Source organism: Heloderma suspectum, chromosome 5 (assembly GCF_057233095.1).
Source record: "Heloderma suspectum isolate Gila_16-S chromosome 5, 16-S_ref, whole genome shotgun sequence".
NCBI lineage: Eukaryota > Metazoa > Chordata > Lepidosauria > Squamata > Helodermatidae > Heloderma > Heloderma suspectum.
Window position 1 is genome coordinate 220,887,071 of NC_139462.1, and position 23,358 is coordinate 220,910,428.

The window sequence follows — 23,358 nt, forward strand, 5'->3', positions numbered from 1 at the left end:
AAGGGGGGGGGGAGAAAAAAAGTGACTGTTCAGTTCCAATGCAATGTTTCCTACATACATCCTTCCAGAGGAAGAATCCCTTGTCTGAAAAGCACCACAGAACATTTGGTCAGAGAAGAGACTACTGTGCTTACAAATGTGGAGGACATTCAAAAGGATGATGATTCAATTTACATTTACCTACACAGAAAGTAAGTGAGGAACTATAGTGCACAGTTACAGATTTTCAAAGCAGCTCTTATTTTAAAGCTGTGTCATTTTGCAACTACAAAGTAATAATATAGTATCATAATTCAGCTGAAACCTTTATCATCTTAATAGTTATATTGTTTCAGAGTACAGATTAAAGAATCTTAAAAGTTAGGGCTGCGTCTTACCCTTCCACGCTGCAGTGTTTTTGGTCGTTTTTGCCCTTTATTGAAAAAGACTGGTGGCTGCACTTTGGCATTGGGACCAGAAATTTGCATCTCTGGGTATATATTGTCCAAGTACCACTTAAATGATTTGCAATTCAACTTTTTTCTCAACTCCACACGGTCAGTAATATTTCCATAGTTCCTCATCCTTAGTTCTGGTCGTAGGGCAAAATACTGCTCCTATGTTACAGAGAGGTGATGGTGGTAGGGAGAATTACAGTTCAGAACAACTATTATAGGTACGTTACTCTAGAAAGCGTTTTTAAGTGAGAAGTAATGCATAGCACTGGGGGACGACGACAAATGTTTCCTCTGAACTGCAAACTAAAGTAGCATTTACATGCTAAGCTACATCTTCAAGCTTCCATGCATCCCCAACCAATAATTACTGAGGGCAGAATGAGCTTTAATGAGCTTCCACCATGCATTGGAAACTTGGTCGTTCAGGCAGGCATTTAGGGTGGGTTAGGGTATTTTGAGAATATGATGTTTTAATGCTTAATTTTACTGTTTTTTGTGGTTGTATTGTTGTATATCACCCAGAGTGGCCAGATGGGCGATTAAGAAAGTTAATAAAATAAAATAAAATAAAATAAATTAGACACATTTTGAGAGAGGTGTGGCTGCTGCTAAAAAAAAGTAGGCCATATTTTCTTCTCCTCTCACTCCTGAAATCATGGTATCATCACACTCAGAATTTCCCACTTCCCTTCAGCCAATGAGGTGGCATAAGGGCAGGGAAACTCATGTGTTGTGGCATCATCTTGTCCCGTTCTCTTTTGCTGCATATTACCAAGAGAGAAAGCAGCAGCAGATGTGAACTCCAATAAAAATAAGGTTGAACTTTTAAAGAATTGCAAAATAAATTGCTTTTGAGAGAACAATCAGACAAGCAGCATAAGAAACAACATACTAAAAGGGTCTAACTCAAACAGGATTTTTTGTCCCAGGTTCACATTGGAAATAGTTGAAGAGTAACTATTACCTCTGCTTCTATGGGGTCAAATAGTTTCCTTTAAAAAAAAAAAAAGCTTTTCAAACTTTAAAACATTTAACAAGGCCACTGTACCCCTTTATTGTACAATAAAGCATTTGGCCATTTCAAATGCTTAACAGTGTCTTGCACCCAAAACAAACAATGGACCAGATGCAATTCTATACCATCTCACACAGGAGACTGTGGGGTGGTGGACCAATGCTTAGTTTGGGGTTCACGCCCCCCCCCCCCCGTTCCTTATTTATATATACTTTGGCTGTAATTGGTACAGTGGCAATACCCTTGACGGTGTCTTGGGTCAAAATGAAACACCAGGCTGGACACGCTTCTATGGTGTATTGTAGAGGCCACTTTCCTAGAGGCAGTGCATGATTTGGGTAGCCGAAACCTTATTATGGGTATACCCCCTCCCCATTCCTTATTCTTCATTTCTACATACACTATTATTGGCATTGGGGTGCCATGACTGACAGTACCCTGCTATGTCGATGGGTCATTTTCTATTTGATTGGATCATGGTCCCTCTCCTTCTCAGAGCCTAGGAATTAGTCTCAACAACCACATGAGTCCTTTTGAGTATCCCACAGGAAACTGGCTTGCAACTGAATAGCTGCCCCCATCCATCCTGTAATACTAACTTGAATCGGTTACTACTAGTAGTAAAAATACCAAGTTTTGCATTGAGCTGGACACCACAACTTCTCGTATTTTGTCTTTGGTTTTTTATTTGTTGTCTCAAAAAATTATTTGTTTGCAAGTATTTTAAAGTTTGCATGTATTTTTTGCTACTGGACTAGTGGAGGCTGCTTCTTTCAGTGGTAGTCACACATCTCTCATAATAGCTAGTTCCACTCCAAGATTTTATTACCATCGTAGCAGCTAGTTTAATTTAACAGGGATTTTAGCTCCTGTTCCACCGTCAGGAGAAAATCAGCATGGATCCCCACTAATTTATTTTCAGTATAGCTTCAGACCATTCAGTGTTATATATTTAGTTCCTATCACTTATGCCTCTGAACTAACATTACTCTCCCCTCCTACAGCATTAGTGCAAATTTCTAGACTTTTGCACCAAATGAGAGCCCCATCACAGAAAGCACTAACACTGTGAAGAAAACAGAGGATGAACCAGCTACTTCTTCTTCTACCAGGAAGCCCTCAACAGATTCTCAGGAATGTGGCCACAATTCCAAGATCTTGCTGCAATCATCCACTCCAGATAGACCCATCACCTGCTATGGCTGGTACTAATTACTATTACGGTTGTGCCAGTCTTACCTTATATTCATCCATCCACACATGTGCTAGCCGTAGAGAGTTGTGTGCCATGGTATCCTGCCCACCTGGTGAGCCATAAGGACGCCTTTTACGAAAGATGTGTCCTACTCTGGAGCATGGGATGATGAGAAGCTTGCCCCCACACATCCAGATCTGCTCAGAAACAGAAGGAATTAGTTTTACTTAAGAAAGGTGATGCTAAGTATAGGCACAGTTTCTCAAGAAAGTTGGTGTATTTGGTGTAGCTAGTTGAATCTATATCTTTCTAAATAGCTGAGTGATCCCATTTATGAAGATGACAACCTTCGAAGTTCTGTGTCCTCAGCTTAGTTTTCACATTCTGCAAGTGGCAGCTGTTGAGGTGGATCAGAAGGAAACTCGGGAGCACAATTATGTCACATTACACAATGAGCCAGTTCACACGATCAAGTAGCCCACTGTGGCTTATTTAATTACCCACAACCCTAGAACAGTTCATCGGTTCTGGGTGGTTTGTTAACCATGCCAACAACCCACCCTAGCCGGGTTTAGGCAACATAACAAGCACAGTTGCAGCTTGAATATTCAAAAGCTGCCCAGCATGCACCGCGACCCATGCCTGTGGTGACTGTGCAAAACCAGTCATTATCAGGAGGAGATGCGGGACTGCTCTTAGACGCTCCAACATCTGGTTCCAGCTTTAATCATCTATAAGAAATGTTTCCTTGTGTTTTTTCCCCAATATAAGCAATTATATTTATGCAAAAAGGATATTCTATGCCTTCATTTCACAAGTGGTTTTTCACCTGCCTTTCTCTGGTGCTGCCAGAATGTGCACTGGGATCTAAAGCAATCCCAGATCCAAGCATTTCAAGTACATCATCAAGCTGCTTCAGGTATTCTGATATACGATCGACAGTGAAGTAAAATTTAACAGGACTATACCATTTAAATTCAAGCCATGTCTGTTTGCAACAAGAGCCCCAAGAATGTTATGTTGCCAAATTATTTATTTATTGTGTGGTTTCCTGGTCATATTTTTAGCTTTTTCCTTACAGTATATTTCACTCATTCTCACAAGACCCTTATATACAAAGTGAATAAAATTATTTTGTGCTGCATTTAGCATTTGCTACATTGTTTTAGTGATGGTCCATTGCAATCTCATCTCAAAACATGTACTGATTAGAGTAACGATTGGCCTTCACAGAGTTTTTTGGATGTCAAACTTTACTTCTGCATTATTATTTCTAGAAATCAAATTACTAAATGTTAAACTCAGATGCAACAATAAAACAAGCCTTAAGTAGCAAAACTAGAGTTCACATTGCTTTGCAAGGCTAGAGAAAACTACCACACACTTATAGTATGCAAATAACCAAAACAGTTCCAACAGTATCCTGCTTCCATCGTCCAAGAAGAGAGGACTGTCATGTGGAAGAGCACAAACCATACATACCCGGAACGATATTTCCAGATTTTCCCCTCCCCAGATATCCATGCCACTATCATATTGTCCAAGTTGATTGAAATATTCTCTGTCCATAGCAAATAAGCCTCCTGCCATTGTAGGCGACCTACAAGAAAATGAGAATTCTTTTCAAAAACATGCCCTTTCAAGGGTGAGAGGAGAGGGAAAGCACAGGAGGTTTTCAGTGGATTGGTTTGAGGCATATGCATGTATGCACAGAGAGTGGAACACCAACAACAGAAGGAAGAAAAGAGCATTATCTAGGTCAAGAGGATATTTAAAAATACAATTAACAGAATAGGGATAGAAACTTTCTCCTATATTTTCTACAAGATGATTAGGGAAGGCTCTGTTCCAGACACCGTCTCCTAGTTTCAAGAAAGACTGTGACAGGGGGCAGTGCCTTTACAGTGGTGGTATCTATGCTGTGGAACTTTTTTCCTAGAGGGACTTGCTAGGCAAGATCTCTCCAGACCTTCAGAAGACTGGTAAATAACTTCCTTTTAAGGAGGGCTTTATGGGAATGAGCCTGGATCACCAATTGAGTTATATAGTTCTTTTATTCTGTGATAGTTTCTATTATTTTAAGTTATTAAATGCTAATTGTTTTATTGTTGCGAGCCACCCTGGGGTGCCCTCATGACCATGTAAATGTAATGAATAAAATGAATGAACGAATTAATCTTAGCCACATTCAGCTTTCCCTCACTTACTGCATATCTCTTATGCTATACTGCAAGGCTTTAAGGACTAGGACCACCTCATTTCTGCAAAACTGTAACCTATTCAGTGCTCCTAGGACAAGCTATGAAATAAAAAGTTAGTCACACTTAGATAGGTTTTATGGCTATTACACTTGTTAAATATTGAATAAGAATATCCGTTAACAGATTTGCTAGAAATTGAATTAGACCAGAGTTCTAGGGGTGCGGTGGGGTGTTGTAAATATTTATTGTTCATTTTATAATATAACTCAAACATGGTTTGAACTCTTCAGTTACAGGTTAGATGTTGAGCAGTTCTTCCAAAGGGATAATGTGAATATTCTTTTCAGTTTAAAAATCCATCTATAAAGATGAACGGTCGGCACAATTTCACACCATATATTTATTCTGTATTTATCTCACCTTTCCTCGATGCATGCTGTTCCCGCATCCCAATTTGTTTTTAGAAATAGAGTTGTTCTTTAGCATACAGTACTTATAACCAACAGAAGTTCTCTCACTACACAGCAGAAGTCTTACTTGATTGGAGCAGTAGCTCCCTCAGAGCCTTCCAACTCTGACAGAGGAACAAGATCCCATTTAAAGTGCAGGCCCCAGTTGAACCCTCCACGGACAACTGGGGAAGAGCTGTAGGTAAGTGTGTCAGCGCTGATTATATCGATGACAGGGCAAACCACAGTTTTGCGTGATTCCTGGATGGGCGTCAGCAAAGGTTGCAGCCACAACTCATTCACCTCACAGTGACTATCCAAAAACACAAGCACCTTCCCTGAGAAAGTAAAAGCACATTAGGCACGGAACATCAGTGAACACATAGACCCCACTGAGAGCATCATTACCTCAGAATTCTGTACCGAAGAATTATTTTTCTCTGAAAGGAGCTGTGTATTAAAGCACTTCCCTGCCATAGGCAACAAGGAATTGTATGCAGGTAAGCAGAAATCTTTGATGTGGACTACTAGAATTGGGACTGGTCACCTGTCCCTCCCACTCCCCTGTCCTTCCCCTTCCTTCTACTGCCTGATCATTGCGGTGATGCAGCTGCTGCTGACAGCACTGGTAGTACCCACTTCCCGCAGGAATTAGTCCCAGCAAACACAGTGGGACTTATTTCTGTGTAATAAGAAATGACACGCAGCTCTGTGTAATGACACGCAGCTCTGTCTCCCTGTGACATCTGAATGAAGAGAGGCTGTGCAAGTCCTGGACCAATGCCTGAAATCAGCAATGGGCTGGATGAGGCTCAATAAACTGAAACTAAATCCTGGCAAGATGGAAGTCCTGTGGGTGAGTGGTTTCCGAGTCTGGGGGACAGGCGCACTGCCTGTTCTGGATGGGGTTGCACTCCCTCTGAAAGATCAGGTCTGTAGTTTAGGGATACTCCTAGATCCATCAATGTCACTGGAAGCCCAAGTGGCCACTGCAGCTCAGAGTGTCTTACCAGCTTCAGCTGGTTCACCAGCTACAGCCTCTCCTGGACAGGGATAGCTTGGCCACAGTGATATAGGCATTAGTAACCTCAAGACTGGATTACTGCAATGCGCTCTATGTGAGGCTGCCCTTGAGGCTGGTCTGGAAGCTGGAGCTAGTGCAGAATGCAGCAGCTCGGCTGTTGTCGGGAGCTGCCCCTTTCCAGTACGCAACTCCTTTGCTGAGGGAACTGCACTGGCTGCCTATTCGCTACCAGGCCAGGGTTAATGTGTTAGTACCAGCGTACAAAGCCCTAAACAACTTGGGACCAGGATACCTGAGAGAGCGCCTTCCCCCTTACCAACCTGCCCAGTCACTGAGGTCATCGGAGGGCTTGCTCCTGGTGGTTCCACGTGGATCTATGGCCTGGTTGGAGTCCACCAGAAGAAGAGCCTTCAGCATAGTGGCCCTTTCCTGTGGAACTCCCTGCCTTTGAAAGTCAGGCAGGCGCCAATGTTGTGTTGCTTTCAGCACCTCCTGAAGACATTGTTATCTCAGGCTTTCTCTGAGCGGCCAGCCACGGTTTATTATGTTCAGAATCTGTTCTTTTAAATGTTTTAATCATTTTAATTATGGGGTTTTATTCTTTTATCTTGTTGTTCACCACTCTGAAATCTTTGATGTGGAGTGGTATATAAATATTGTAAATAAAATAAAATAAAGTAATAAATAAAGTAATATATTCAGGTTTTATATCTGGCCAGTGGAAAATTGATCACTTATATCTTGTTGCTACTAACAAATGGGGGAAATGGTGATTGAGTTTCTTAATTTCTTTAAATCTAAGCTAAGACATCAACTGTATTGAAAATGCCATCTATCGGTGCGTTTCTATTCCAGCAAACTCTCTCAAACTATGGAGGATTTCACCACCAGTATTTCCTCAGTGTGTATTATAAATTCACTTTAACTCCTTATCTCTTAAATTCTGCTGCTACCATAAAATTCTAATAAAACTTTCCCCTTAACATACCATCAATATTATAGTACCAGGGTAACTAGCTCATTTAGAGGTAACCTTTTCACCTCTCCCAAATAACCTTTATAATCTTAACAATTCTACATTGCAGATCACACTTATTTATAAATTTTATATAACACTCTAAACATCTTTTACCTCAGAATTTTTAGATTCGCCACAGGCCCACACAGACAAATGCTCATAATTCAACCATGTGGGCATTTGTGTGAGCAGCTCCCCAATTTTAACCAGATTAATACAATCCTCATTTGAGAGAGTGGTTGGAATAAAGCTAGCTTAACACATAATTACATTTTGAGGAACCCCATCTGGATGGCTGTACGTAAAAAGTAGGCCACTGAAGGCAACTATTTCAGAATAACTGAGAACAAGTACCTTGAGAGATAGACACCATACTGGTGAACAGGAAATACATGGTATCTTTCTGGATTGTATATCTGGTTTGGGTTTGGGAGGCACAGTTTCAAAGTGTTTCAAGTCCTTCCTGGAGGAGTGGTCTCAGAAGGTGGTGTTTGGGGGACTTCTGTTCCACCCCAGGGCAGTTAGCCTGTGGGGTGCCACAAGCTTCCATCCTGTTCCCCATGCTTTTAACATCTATATGAAACCATGGGGGACAAGTCATCAGGAGGTTTGGGCTGAAACATCATCAGTATGTGGATAATACTCAGCTCTATCTCTCGTTTCCATCAACACATCCCAGGGAGGCTGTCACTTGTGAAGCAGTGTCTGCAGGCTGTTTTTGGGTGGATAAGGGTAAACAAGCTGAAACTTAATCCAGACAAGATGAAAGTACTATGTATTGGGAAACTAACTACTCTGGATAGAGGTTTACAACTGGTGTCAGATAGGGTTGCACTCCTCCTACGTAGTTTGGGAGTCCTCCTGGACTGTGCACTAACTGGGGAAGCCCAGGTGGCTGCAGTGTCCAGGAGTGTGTTTTACCACACACAGCTAGTATGCCAGCTGCAGCCGTATTTGGAGAGGACAGACCTGCCTCCGTTATCGATGCACTAGTGACAACCAGGCTGGATTACTGCAATGCGCTGTACGTGAGGCTGCCTTTGAAGATGGTCCGGAAACTTCAGCTGATGCAGAATGCAGCCGCCCGAGTGTTTGTGGGGATGAGACAATTAGATCATATAATGCCTATAATGTGTCAGCTGCACTGGCTACTGGTGTGTTTTGGAGCCCAATCTAAAGTGCTGTTTTTGACACTGAAAGCCATAAAGAGTTTGGAATTAGTTGAAGGACTGCCTTCACCCATATCAGCCTACCTGGGCTTTAATAGCAGAAAGAGAGGGCCTTCTCATTTGCCCACCTGTAAGGGCAGTTAGGTGGGTGACTACACAAGAGGGGGCATTTTCCAAAGGCACCACACCTCTGAAATAAGTTGCCATTTGAGGTCCACCAGGCCCCGTCATTGCAGGCTTTTAGGAAAACCCTGAAAATGGGAACATGGGCAGGAGAGTGCTGTTGCACTCATGTCCTGCTTGTGAGTTTCCCATGGGCAGCTGGTTGGCCACGGTGTGAACACAATGCTGGACTAGATGGACCCTTGGCCTGATCCAGCATGAGTCTTATGTTCTTATATACTACTTTACTCTGGCCTTCCTCTTATTATGTTTTATCAGTCTGGGTTGCAGCTGCAATTGGGCATTGTAGATTTTTGTTATTTTGGCTTCTGTTGTTTTTTTAGAATGCTTGCTGTGTTGCCATTTTTACTGTTTTTATTACTGCATTGGTTTTTATTATGTGAGTTTTATTGTTGTGTGCTGCCTTGGGAGGGTTTCTGCCCTGAAAGGCAGTCAAAAAGTATTTTAAATTTAAAAACATGCAAATAAAGGACTTCCAGACGGAGCCAATGTTGCCCTGGTGGCGTTCTGTGGAGTCTCCATGGGATGCTATCTCAAACAACTTTTAAAAGGTGGAAAAACCATTTCATCTTCCCCTGGAATGAAAGGAGGAAGCAAGAGAAGCATCTGGATGAAGTTTTGGAAGAATAGCTCTTTCTGCAATGCAGCAGAGGGGCTGTGCTCTGAGGCAAGTCTGCCAGAGCTTAATCACCACTCAAAGTTGTTTTGAAAACTCCTACCTAATTAGGAGGAATCAAGGCTGACGTGCTCCAATGTAGTTCTTAGTGTTTATGGACTAAGGAATACCAGCAATATTTGAGGACCTACAAGACTTGTTTAAAAAGGATGGCAACACCAAGGAGAAAAGGAATAGGAGCGCCGTCAACCCCTCCCACACCTCCCTTGGCAAAGGCTGTGAGAAGCGATGAAAATACATTGCTCTGATAAAAACTTTGTCTTTGCAATTTGCTGAACAGGCTAAGAGACTGGATACAATCCAAAATTCCACCACCACCCTGCACGGGGCTGGGGACTTGATTAACAACTCTTGGCAAAAAATGCAGGCGAAGGTTAACGAGCTGCAAGATCGAGTGGCAGCACAGGAGACTGTCTTGCAAGCTTTTCATAATAATTTTTCTGCAAGAATCTCACAATTGGAGGCTTTCACACGCAGAGCAAATGTGCAGATTATTGGTATCAAAGATCTATCTACTAATGTAAATTTGCTTACTTTTGTAGATAAGCTCCTGCATGAGATACTTCCTTTGTCATCTGATTATGTACTTGACACTGAGCATACATTCCATGTGCCAAATGCTAAAGGGACTGTCTATACAATTATAGTTCAATTTGCAAGAATCTCCACAAAAAATCATATCCTGTGCTTGGTAAGACAGGGGGGAAATCTTTTTTGGGGATCAAAACAAGATAGAGTTATGTTATTCTGGATTGCACCAAAGAAGTTGTTGATAAAAGAAGGCTATTTACCAAGGCGAGAAATCTGGCAAAATAAATGAATTTACAATATCATTTAAAATATCCTGCTACGTTTTGCATTTTCTCTGAAGGTCAGATGAAGAAGTTTCTAAATCACAAAATGGTGGAGGCGTGGCTAATCGGAAAAACACGCGAGACTTCTGCTCCAGCTCCATGAACTGGAATTTACAAACATGTTTTGTCAATTGGCTATGTTTAGACTGTAAGATCCAGGCTAGGCCAGAGATAGCTGATTATGTATATCCGTTCTTTTTTTTATCCTTTTCCTTTTTTTTTCTTCCTCTCTTAAAATGGATATGATAGACCATATTTAAATCTTCTGTGTGAGGGTGTACAGAAATGTGCACACTAATTTATATATTTAGAAATACTATTTAAAATATATAGTATAAAATATATTAGTGATTGTTCGTTATTTTTTTGTCCTTTATAATCTTTCTTTTCTTTTTAATTATTACCAATATTATCAATATTATGATACAAGGATTAGTAAATATTTCTGACTGGTTGTTCTTAAGCTTTATCATTATGTAGTAGCTAAAAGGCAAGATATGGCCAATGGAAATGAATTGTAAGCTTGCTTCTTTGTTATAAGCCTGAAGATACAATATTGAAATTGATTACTTATGCTGTATTGACCTGTAAGACTGTTATAATTTTTAAGTAGAGTGATATTTGAAATTTATGTGTAATGTAGTTTAAATTAAGTTTGTTATATAAACTTCTGTTTATACTTTACTTTGTTTTCCTCTGTTTTTGTGTTTTTTCTTCCTTTTTTCTGTTTCCTTCCCCTTTGCCATCCTCTCTCCTTTTTATATTATCTCCTTTCTCTCTTTGTTTTCTCTACTTCATTATTGATGGGACCTCTTAAGAGTACTGCAATGGTGGAAACTGTAGAAGATGATTATGTTGTTGGTGTTCTTTGGTTCATTTATAAAGATAAAAGTAGAATAAAAATTATTAGGGGGGGAAAACATGCAAATAAGTAGCACATCAGAAGCTGGCACAGTTCTGCATTGGACTTCAGTTACGAACAAGATGGCCACCCACTGAAGAGCCAAGCAACTCGTTTTAAAAGACTGCCACAGACCATATACTTTAGTGGAAAACACATGCCAGTTTAAAAACAAAACAAAACAAAACAAAACACTTTGGTGCAGCAGTCATCGGGGTACTAACAAGTTATCTCTAGCAGGCTAATTGTTTTTTTCCCCCTGTGTGAAATGCTATACTACATTGAGAAAAATACGTTAAAGCATGTTTTGTTAATTTTGTGGTAGTTTGGAATTTGGGAATAGAAGTGGAATACATAGAGCATTACTTGTTACATTTGCATCCCACAATCTTCAGCGCAAATGCATTCAGGGCAGTTCGCAAGAAAAAAACACAGTTAACAATATGAATAACCTATAACTATTACAGATACTGGTGATGTAATGAGGACAATGTCTCACTGAAGTATATGATATGGGCATGTCCTGTAGTGGCTTCCTTTTGGTTGGAAGTTATTGCTTGTATGAATTTTGTTCTTGAAAAATCTGTGATAATAGTGCATGTATATGCACTTTTAAGTTACATCCCTGTGATGCAGGGATTAACAGACAGACAGCAGAAGTGGATACAGAGAGCCTTTACAGCTGCAAAGAGACTTATACTCCAAACTCCACATACCACTCAATGGACGGAAGATCTTACTGCTCTTGGTATGTTTGAACGAACCTCCTACAACCGTCAAAGGTGTATGGATGCTTTTTTTTAGATATACAGACTGCTTTTATTATGTATATATTTGAAATGAAAAGGTTAATTCTTTTCTTCCCCCATTATGTTTCTTTCTTTCGTTTTCTCTTTTCCCCATATCAAGGCAGATGTTAATGATTACTGTATATTTGTATGTTTCATGATATGAATTTTTTCCCTTTTCATTTTTTTGCTTTGTCTGTTATTGTTGCAGAAATCAGAGTCAGAGAGACCACGGAGTGAAGGAAAAAGAGTTTTTCTTTATTTAACGCGCGGGCTTTATGGCTGGAATAACTTCCAAAGTGCCAAAAAGCCCCGAAGTACATCAGCAAATTGTTTTTATAGATATTGTGACACATAGGCAAAATCTCCCCCGCCCCTTTCCGTGTGGTTTTTCAGTATTCAGCATTTCCTTTTCTAGCACAATTGTTTATAGCCCAGGAAATGGGTTATAGGACATGATAAGCAGAGAACATGATAAACAACTCTGACCTTAGCCTTGTTGACAAAATAAGAAATTCCTGCATCTTTTCAGCTTGCAAAATGTATTCGAGGGAGAAAGAGCTCAGCAAAAACATGAGGCATGAGGCTACTTAGTCTGACCCTCTACATTGCTACTACATTATTACTGTTATATTGCAAATAAAAAGAAAGAAAAAACATTATGGATGATATACAGGGGTGGAGAGGTGAGGGTACAACAGTAAAAGAGAAGAAACCATAGGTTCAAAAATTTGCAATCTCATTTGCAAATAACTCTGAAAAATGGAAGCCAATGTTCTACCTGAGAATCAAGAAATTCCATTCTAAAAGGGTAGTTCTGTGTTCCAGTTATACACGTTTTCCTATCTCTTCTCTTCAAGCTATTCTTGTGTTGAAGTACTGAGCTCAAATAGCACTGGTGTTATTTCAGTGTACTGTAAAGCTGAACAAGTACTGCTGAACGCTGGGAACTTCAATGAAATCATATTACCTTAAAGTAGATGATTAACACCGATTAATTAGGAGGAGCTTATACCATCATTACAAGTTACAATACAAGCTTTCCTGATTTAACACTGATGTATGTTAATGCACAATGCAGGCTGATTACACAGATTATCAAATGATATTCTAACTCAATTAACTGTTGTAGCCACAACAAATCTCTCTGGTGAAATAATTTGGAATCTGTGGGGGTGGGGGTATCTGTAAACTGCAATAAAAAGAGGTGTGTCACACTTGGCATAATGATAGAATTTTATCTGCACTTACTAACTTCTATGTAATGAGATAGGGGTAGGTAAGTCTCCTTTCGGGGAAGAGGGACAAGCCTACGCCGTGCACATTGTGCCCCCCCGCCCTGCAAAAAACGTGTATAGGAAGACAGCCGTAACACACTTGAGACCAGGAGCAAGTCTCAGGCTTCCTCCTGCCTCTCTCCTGCTCTTCTCACCACAAGAAGAAGTGGGATGATCCTGGACAGTAAAAGAGATCCCAAATTCAAATGGGCTAGGATAAGAAGAGATGGCTAACTACCATACGCCAGAGTGCTACTCTACTGTCCCCACTTCACAAGCAATCAGGTTCTATAATTAAGTCCACATCCACCTATCTGTAAAGTAGCAGGGGGGAATCCACTGGTTGGATCCAGCCCACCAGGCCTCTTTGTCTTACAAGGCAACATCCCCCGTCCTCAGCCATGCCTCATCTTTGTGCTCCTTGCCTTTGCTCCAGAGCACCAGGGCTAAAAACATTTTAGTTGATATCCAGGACATGCTCTGTGCTACAAGAAAGTGTCCCAGCATGCTCCTGTCTTCTTCCTGCATTTCTGGAGTGCTCTCTGGAGTTCTTTGGACTTCTCCAGAGCTGCATCCCTTGCCTTCCCTGCTCTGCAGTATTCTCTTGAGGTCCACCCCCTTGCCTTCCTGCTGCCAAAGTGAAGATTTGTGCATAGTATCCTGCGTAGTCATGGCTAAACATTTAACTACTGATTCAACTTGAAATTTTGGCCAGATAGGTCAGTGGGTTTTGTGACTGAATTCTGAATCGACCTTGTTGACTGATATATATGAGAAGGTACACTGAAGTGAAATTTTAATTTTGGCTGAATCTCTGTTTTGGTGCTGGCTGGGATTTGGGATGTTTTTTCTGTGGGGGGGTGAAACAACTTTTAATTTGGGCTGGATATTTGTTTTGCTGCCTCTGTGTGTGCCCCTCCCACATTTGCCAAAGGAAGAAAAAAAAATACTGCCTGATGCACTAATTACACTGTTGAAGTCACAAGTGATTCTGTCAATTTTTCTTGATTTGGAAATACTGAAGAAAGGAATTACTTCAGCTTACAGAGATGGAGGACATTACCTGTAGCATGGGAAGCTCCAATCATTCTCCCTCGAATGAGCCCTTCTCGCTTCTCATTTCTTACTAGTTTTACAATGTTTGGAAGGCTTTTTGTTAGATAACCATCCAGGTCTTCTTTCAGATCAGCTAAAATAAAAAGTAAATGAAAGTCAGCTTATAACAAACTGCTTCCAATGAAGTTTCAAATGAGTTCTATTTAAAGGTTTAGCAAAATACAGCAGGAACCAAACCAACTGGCATGATAATGTACTTGTCAGTATTTTATCATAGAAGGATGTGGGATGGGTGACCTAATCCAACTGGCAGACCTCTTCTCTAATGAGGACTGAAGGGCTGAGGAACTTCTTTATTTAGGGCAAAACCAGCAATGTGGGGGAATAGAAAAACCTATTTCTGCCTCACTGAATATCCTGTAATTAAGAGGTTAATGAGGTAGGAATGATCTTCAGGATATGGTTAAGAATACAAGAACGGCCCTGTTCAATCAGAGCAAGGTCCAATTAGTCCAGAATTTTGGTTCCAGAAGCAACCAGCTAAAGGCCTCTGGAAAGCTCCCCAGTTAGGCATGAAGACAACAGCCCGTCCCTGTTATTGGCATGTGAGTAGGCTTTAAACACGCAGCCCTTACCTTTGACAATGATTTTTACACATGTATCAAAAGTGGGCTCCTGACAGGAGGCTTGTGAATGTTTAAGGTTCTGCTGGACCCTGATATTTTCCCCAGCCACTAGTGTCATTTATCTGCACAACAATATTACCTGTGAAATAGTTCACTATGGTTCCTGTTTATTCACAAAGCACTGGGGCTGAGACATAGCGATTTCCCAAGTGGAACCACAGAGTCTACAGCAAAGCTCATATTTGAATCCAAGTCTCCCTAGAGCACACGCCTGCACAAAAACTAACATAAAATGCCAGAGTCTCCCACCTAATTCACTATTATCATCCACCAAGATAATTTCATGGAGAAGATATGATGGTGTGCGGTCCAGAACACTATGCACTGTCCGAAGCAAGGCAGAGAACGCTTCATTATAGAAGCAAATTATAATGCTAGCATAGGGTAAATCAGCAGGGTAGGGTTTTTCCTTACACCTAAAAAACAAAAGAGAAAAAACACAGATTGAAAAGTACATATTGCTTTTCTCAATATGTGCTAATACTTCACAACCACCTCAGATAGAAACTGCTCCATCCCTTTTGTAACATGCATTTTCTATGTTTTTCTCACAGAAACTCACATAATCAAGGGTTTAAAAATCCATATCCCCAATAAACCACTGGCAGCTGGAAAAGTGAATCTGGCAAATGAGTTACTGAAGAATGCAGGATGCAAGTTTCTCCACCTACCATATGTGTTTGTAGGATCAGCTCATCTTACATTCCCTTGGATATGTAATTTCTTTCTCTGCCTGTACATTCCACTTCATCCCGTTAACTTTTTTTTGAGATAATGAGAACAGGAAGTTTCAATAGTAGTTTAGTTTGGGGAATACAGCCAGACAATCCCAAATGCCCCCACAGACAATTTCTTCAAAAATTCCACCTTCTCTGTATTTTTCTCATTTTTCTTTCTTCTCTTCCTCTGCTCCTAACACTCATCGTCCTTCCTTCATCTCACACTTGGTTCATCCTTCCTCTTTCTCCCATTTAATTATCCCTTTCTAATTCTGGCACCCTTCTTATGAACATATGAAGCTGCCTTATACCGAGTCAGAACACTGGTCCATTTAGTTCAGTATTGTCTACACCAACTGGCAGTAGCTCTTAGAGGATCTCAGACATGGGTCTTTCCTAGTTCTCCCTGGGCATGCTAGGAATGGAATCAGGGACCTTCTGCATGCAATTGAGCCTAACAATTCCCCCTATTTTAACTATCTCCTTCCTCACTTCACTGTTTTTTAGAATTTCTCCACATTTTTTTCTGTCTTTTTACACATCCTTCTAAGATCCAAAACCTTCTTCCCCACCTGCATTCTATTCAATATTCTCCCTGTTTCACATTCTCCCTCATATTTAACCTTTTCTACTTTCATTTCCTCTTTCTATTGACCCTCTGTGGAAGCAGGGCTTGCTACAGTACAGCTCTGGAATCTCTTGCAACTCTAGGATTTCACTTTGGAAGGTATGTAAGTAGTGATATGAAGAATGGTTGTGAGCCAAGTTAGAGACTCTGATTTCCAGTTAGGCTTGAACATGGCACTTCTCAATTAAACACGGTGTGAAAGAACAGCTGGGAGGTAGGGATGGGTGAACATTTTGTTCAGATCTTTTTTTAGAGTTAAAACTTACTAAAATCCACAAATTTCTTCATGAACAGGATGGAAAGAACTTGAAAGCCAAAAAAAACCTGAATGTGGGAGAAAGCAAAATTGACAGATTTGTCCATCTAGGTACAGAGCTTAACGCTTAAAACTCTGATCTTTATTCCCTATGTATTCAATCACATTTATGGTGCTGAATTAGAGTTGCAACCTCTTTTTTTTCCTGAATAGCTACATGGCAGATGGACACAACATGTTTTTTTTTCCATAGGTTCTCTCCTATTGAATTTGCCTTGGGCAGATAGATGAAAATTTTGTTGGTTGTTGTTTTCATAAGATCTTACCAAAATTCTCACGTTTTTTCATAAATATTACGGAAAGGACATCAGATTTTTAAAAAATGAAGATGGGAGAAAGCAAAATTGAGAGATTCATCCAATCCAATCTGGCAGACTTCTGAAGAAATAAAAGGGGCATTTCTAAGGAAATGCTCTAAACCTATACATTACAACAGGATCATGGGCATACTTGAAATCTCAAGCCACAAGTTGACTTGAGATTTTGACTTCGTAAATAGTCAAATACAGTATTTGATGATCCACAACAATTAGGGCTATTTCACAAATTTTAATATTTAACTTAAAATGAAAACACTGGCACACAGTATATACCTAGAGAGAAAAATGCAGCCATTTTTCTGTGAATAAGATTTTTTTTTCAAAGTTATAAATTCTATATAGACTGCAACACCATAATGTTGATCAGTTTTACATTGCAAAGATCTCTATATATGAAGGGCACAATCCAACCAAAGTTAAGCCCCTTAAGCCCCATTAATTTTAGTAAAAACTTCTGGCACATACTGAAGTCACCCCCACTAAAATAAATGGGACCTCAAATGCTCAATTTTGGCTGGATTGTGACCATGTTGGTTATCGCTTTTTCTATCTTTGAGAAACAGAATCTTCAAGCAAATCTATATTAGCTCTACATTATCCATCTTTTGTCACAAACCTAAAATTGTTTAAATAAGTTTAAAAGCAACATGAAAGTATTAACAACACTTTCAGAAGAAGTTTATATCTGAATTGTTTCTTTTTTAAATATTATTTCTGATATACTCTTAATTTCTTACTTCTCATCCTCTCTCACTTCCATCAGTTCTCTATCTGGGGGAAAATATGCTCATTCGATAACTCTGGGGATACTTTAATCTGTAGCAGTCTGGAAGACAAATTAAAGGAACACTACAATACAACATGTGTTGGTGCTTCCAGATGAGGCTCTTACTCTGGAATCGCACTTACTCATTCACAGGATTTTACGGGACATCTAGACAATATCATTTTCCATTTGTAGTCCTACCATTGTTTTCCCAATGCTTTTTCCATCTTATTTCTTACCAGAAAAAAAAATATGTTACAGAGGAACAGGTGGAGTGGATGCACGATGCCTTCTGTTTATTAGCACTAGGAGTCCCCTTTCTAAAACTGCCCAGTGTCTGCCTTTTTTACTTTCGTAGCCTAAGAAACGGAAACCAGGACAGGGTTCCAAAGGAGAAAATTCTCAAAGATGAAAGTTCAATGGGAAAAACAAATCACTAGACAGATTGTTGGGGAAGGGGCAAAGCTGCTCCCCCACCCCAATGGGTCATTCCTATGGAAAAAAATAAAGCACTACGTGTAGCGGTACTGCTGCTCTGGATGTAAAGGATGCCCTCCATTCTGGCACAAGGTGGCCCAGTTTCTATTCAGGGGGACTCCAAGGGAATGCAAAATGCAACTGTACAGAGATCTATGTTGTGCCTCTCCCATGGTAGGTTGCTGATATAAACAAAGGAAACTAGATAATCCAGAAGGCCCCAGGTAGAGAAAATAGTTAGACACACAAATATAGCAAGAGCAGCAAAAAATGCTTGATACTGCCATGCAGAGAGCTTCTGATATTCTTCTTTCCCTTTTGTAGGACTAAGCCATTTTATGTGGCTTAAATCCCTCTTTAGCTGTCACTTCCTGAAAAGCAGTAAGGTTACACTCGCCTCCTGGATTACGTATAACTAAGCAACCAGAATGCTCCCCTAACAGGATCTTCTCAGTGATACATTCAGAATTAGCTCTGCTATGCCACTCTCCCCAGGAGTCCCTGCAATATGCAGGTTCTCTCCACCTTCACCCTGCTTGTCATAATGTTCAAAAATTTGCTAGCTTAATAACATAGGGCTCTTGAAACAAAACATTTACTTTATTGAGAATGTGTAGAAACGTACTTTGCATCCCTCGTGTCCGGCACATCTCTATGATATCCCAGCCGGTTACTGATGAGCATATTGAAGGCATGCTTTTGATAGCCCAAGTCTCTCACTTCCTGGTCTTGTTCATTAAAAATCATACCTGAAACAGAGAATACACCGAGATCAATTCACTGACTCTTATGTATGTATGCCAATGATCAACTTCTAAAACTAAGTGTTCAACTAATGATATATCCCCAATATGAACTGCTTCTACAGGACTTGTTTCCAGACCAAGGAGACTACTCAAGAGCTGTCGCTGCTGCACAGGACTGCCTATCCATGCTTGTTAAAGTCTGAGTAGCAAAACTTGCAGGTATTGTAGCACAGGGGTACCAGCCAGAAGACAGAGGTGGAATACTGCTGCTTTGGATGCAGGAAGTATAGAAGAAATAGTGGGGTGGGGGAGAGAGCAGGAAAGTGGACAAATAAAGGAGATACAAGGGTTTAAAGCAATTTGCAAGACTAGACTCCATAAATACAAGTGGTACCCAATTATACAGCAGCGTAAGATCTTGAGGATGGTGGTGCTCAGATCTGCTCATTCAGCACACCCATTCTCTGCAAGCTATGCAAGACCTCCACCTGCCCATATGGCAGATTGGAGCATCATATGCCAAGAAGACTCCACAAAGGAGGAAAGGGTGTCAAGGGCCATGGAAAACCCCACACAACACTGCATGTATGCTTTTTAAATTGCTTTTTAATTTTATTTTAAAAGGTTTACAAATTTACAAATTAAATTCACACATTTACAAAACAGAAATAAGACATTATTTCATCACATCCATCCTTAATTAAATTACCAAAAAGGAAGAAAATCATATTTCTCCTAAGAATATACATTGCTGAAGTTCATCTTGAACTTTATAATTCCAGTTCATTATACAAAAACTCCACCTTTCAATGTTTGTTGCCTCCCCACTCTGTCACTAAATATGTGTGTTTAACTATACAATTTCCCAAACTTTCAGCTACTATTCATCAACTGATGGGGGGCTGATCTTTTCCCAATGTTTATTTATAAGCAGATGTACTGCAGTTAATAAATTAATCAGTGTCTCCATACATAGGTTTTTAAACTCACTGCTTCTTGGTGTTCTAACTGTGTAGAAAACCCTTTCACAGATAGCTCATCACACTTGTCGGCAATGCTACCAGCTATTACTCATTATAGGCCAAAGAAGAAAAGCACAACTTATTCACAACCAAGGGCATTCTGGCATTATACCACAAGCCAGAAAAATGAAGCTTGTATTATTTTATAATTTATCTATTTGTATTATATAACTTGGTACACGTTAAAACTGTTACTGTTGAGTCATGTTAGGTATTAGCATGAAGAAAAAATAACTTTTGGGGGGGTCATAGTACATGGGCTTAGAAAGCATCATACAGTGAATTCTAATCCTTTATTATTTTTTCAGTTATATTGGCAAACTTATAACTGCACCCATGAGGACTAGAATCTCCAATGAAAGCTGGAATTCTCAGAATGCTAACAAGAAACCATGAGTTAAAGAGAAATTAACATATAAAGCTGTCTTATACAGAGTTGGCTGGTTGTTTCTCTAGCTCACTCTACTCTGATTGCCAGTGGCTCTCCAGAGGCTTCTCATCCTTGCTGTAACGCAACCTTTGGACTGTGGAGATTGAATCTGGGACTTCGTTTGTGAAGCATGTGCTCTACCGCTGAACTGTGGAACCATTCTATTCTGTAAAGAGAGGGAATGCATCTAGGGAAAAGATTATGAACTCTACTTCCTGCTCTAGCCACCATCTCTCTCCTCTCCTTACTGCATCTGGAATTGAATGTAGTTCACGGGTCATATAAGCTCAACCTTCCCAATAGTCCCAGCCAGCGGACTTCAATTCATTCACCTAGAACAGGGGTGCAGAACCTCAGGCCTGAGGTCCAAGTCCAGCCTTTTGGGGTACCCAAGATAGCCATGCCCCTTCCCCTGACACCACCCCCTTTCTCCTAACCACCATTTGGTGGTTTCCCAGCTTTTGGGCAGTTTTCCCCTTCTAAAAGGTTGAAATGCCTCTCCTAAGGATTGGTTACTGGCAGTAAAAGCTTTAAGCTAAAATATGCTGATATTAGGGTATTTTAGGCCACACCCTGTTTGCCTTCAGCCCCGCCCACCACTGGAATGTGGTCCTCCCAAATCTCAATTTCTCCAAACTGGAATTCAATGCTTAGGATGAAAGTGGTTTTGCACCCCTGATGTAGAACCAAGTGTTTGGGGAGAAAGTGATTCCAAAAATAAGTAAAATAAGAATTTGCTGTATTTCCAAATTTGAGAAAAAAGCTGAACAAGCAAAAATACATTTATAAGACTAGCATGCAGGAACAGCACTGTACATCCATTATTTAACTTTATACATGTCCCTCAGCTCCAAGAAATACGGAGGATTTGAGATTGGGACCTGGGTGCAGCATGGAACTTAAGAGCTAGCACCCCAAGGCAAGCTGGCTCCCTAAGGCAGGCAGAGACTGCAAACTTATAGGATTAGGCTGCTAGGCCCTGTTCTTGTTCTCAATTGGGTCCCAATCTAGAGCCTGTGCCTGCATTAATTCCTTTTTTGTACAACTACAGAAAAGGAGACTATGTACATTGAGATGGGTGCTTCATTGCCATTCTGCCCTTCCAGCCATTGGTATAACTTTTGAGTGTTTGTGGGTGATGAGGGAACTAGGATGGGAGTCCTAAGAGAGGGGTCTCCTCCTTCCTCAGATGGCCATTCAGGGTTAACAGAAGAACATATGAAAAGCCATGCTGTACCAAACCAAAGGCCTACCTAGTCCAATATTCTGTTTACACAGTGGCCAACCTGATGCCCACGGGAAGCCTATAAGTGGGACGTGAGTGCAGCAGCACACTCCCACTCATGGTCCCCAGAAAATGCATAGAGAGGCATACAGGTCTCCAATAGTGGAAGTAATATATAGCCATCATAGTAATCATGGAGGTAATGTATAGCCAGCATAATATAGTGGCCATTGATAGCCTTATCCTCCATAAATTTGTCTAATCCCCTTTTAAAGTTGTCCAGGTTGATGGCTGTCATTACATCCTATGGTACTGAATTCCATAGTTTAACTATGTGCTGTGTGAAGTACTTCCTTTGACAGATTCTGTGGGTTCTCAGAAGCTGTGGGTCCTTCAAGGCCCCATTCTGTACCAGGAGCCACCTGAGACGTGCTCCTTCTCCACAACAGAAGTGTCCTCAGAGCAGGGGTCCAAGTCCTGGTGGATTCTGACAAATATTTCAGGCCTAGAAACAGCCCCAAGTCATAAGAATGACACTCATAATGGAAGAACCAACACTGCTATGCTGACATGTTTTCTTTTCAGATCATATTTATTTATTTATTATTAAATTTATTAATTGCCCATCTGGCTGGTCACCCAGCCACTCTGGGCGATGTACAACATACAATAAAAACAGTTTAAAGCAATAAAATTCTACAATAAAAACATTTTCTAAAATACCCTAACCCACCCCAAATGTCTGCCTGAACAACAACGTTTTTAATGCACGACGGAAGCTCATTAAAGAGGGGGCATGACGGAGTTCCCTAGGGAGGGAGTTCCACAGAGTGGGGGCCACCACAGAAAAGGCCCTCTCCCTCGTCCCCACCAGTCTAGCTGTCCTGGCTGATGGGACAGAGAGAAGGCCATCCGATGCTGATCTTGTTAAGCGGCCTGTCTGGTGCTGCTGGAGGCGCTCCTTAAGATAGGCTGGGCCGCAACCATATAGGGTTTTAAAGGTCAAAACCAACACCTTGAATTTGGCCTGGAAAACAACTGGTAACCAGTGCAACTCCTTCAGCACTGGAGTGATGTGATCTCGCAGGCGGGTGCCTTTAATCAGGCGAGCCGCCGCGTTCTGTACCAGCTGCAGTTTCCGAACCGTTTTCAAGGGTAACCCCACGTAGAGCGCATTACAGTAGTCTAAACGAGAGGAGACCAGGGCATGTACTACCGATGGGAGCAGATGGTCGGGAAGGAAGGGGCGCAGCCACCGTATCAGATGGAGTTGGTACAGCGCTGTCTGGCTCACAGCTGACACCTGAGCCTCCATGGACAGCTGGGAGTCCAAAATGACCCCCAGGCTGCGGACCTGGTCTTTCAAGGGTAGCCGTACCCCATTCAACACCAGGTCAACATCCCCCAACCTCATCTAGTCTCCCACCAAAAGTACCTCAGTCTTGTCAGGGTTCAGCTTCAGCCTATTCCTCCCCATCCAGCCACTCACCGTCTCCAGACATTTGGACGGGGATTCTACGGCCAACCTTGGTGAAGATTTAAACGAGAGGTAGAGCTGCGTGTCATCCGCATATTGATGACACTGCACCCCAAACCTCCTGATGATAGCCCCCAGCGGCTTCACATAGATGTTAAATAGCATCGGGGAGAGGATGGAACCCTGTGGCACCCCACAAGTAAGTGGCCACGGGTCCGAAACCTCCTCTCCCAGTGCTACCCTCTGGTACCTGCCGGAGAGGAAGGACCGGAACCACCGCAATACGGTGTCCCCAATGCCCAA

At 41.1% G+C, this 23,358-nt stretch overlaps 1 protein-coding gene across 6 annotated transcripts in view; it reads right to left on the minus strand.

Moving 5' to 3' along the window:
- GALNT11 (polypeptide N-acetylgalactosaminyltransferase 11) overlaps positions 1-23,358 on the minus strand; it is a 60,302-nt gene that overhangs the window by 8,978 nt on the left and 27,966 nt on the right. For all 6 annotated transcript variants that reach the window (XR_014792459.1, XM_084859367.1, XM_084859363.1 and 3 more), the window contains 7 exons: positions 18,781-18,904; positions 15,179-15,345; positions 14,251-14,376; positions 5,386-5,635; positions 4,130-4,247; positions 2,692-2,844; positions 378-596 (listed from right to left, as the gene is read on the minus strand). Coding sequence is in view for 5 of the 6 variants with exons in the window: in XM_084859367.1 (XP_084715493.1) it covers positions 378-596; positions 2,692-2,844; positions 4,130-4,247; positions 5,386-5,635; positions 14,251-14,376; positions 15,179-15,345; positions 18,781-18,904 (1,157 nt within the window). In the remaining variant the exon portion in view is untranslated. The remainder of the gene's footprint in view (positions 1-377; positions 597-2,691; positions 2,845-4,129; positions 4,248-5,385; positions 5,636-14,250; positions 14,377-15,178; positions 15,346-18,780; positions 18,905-23,358) is intronic.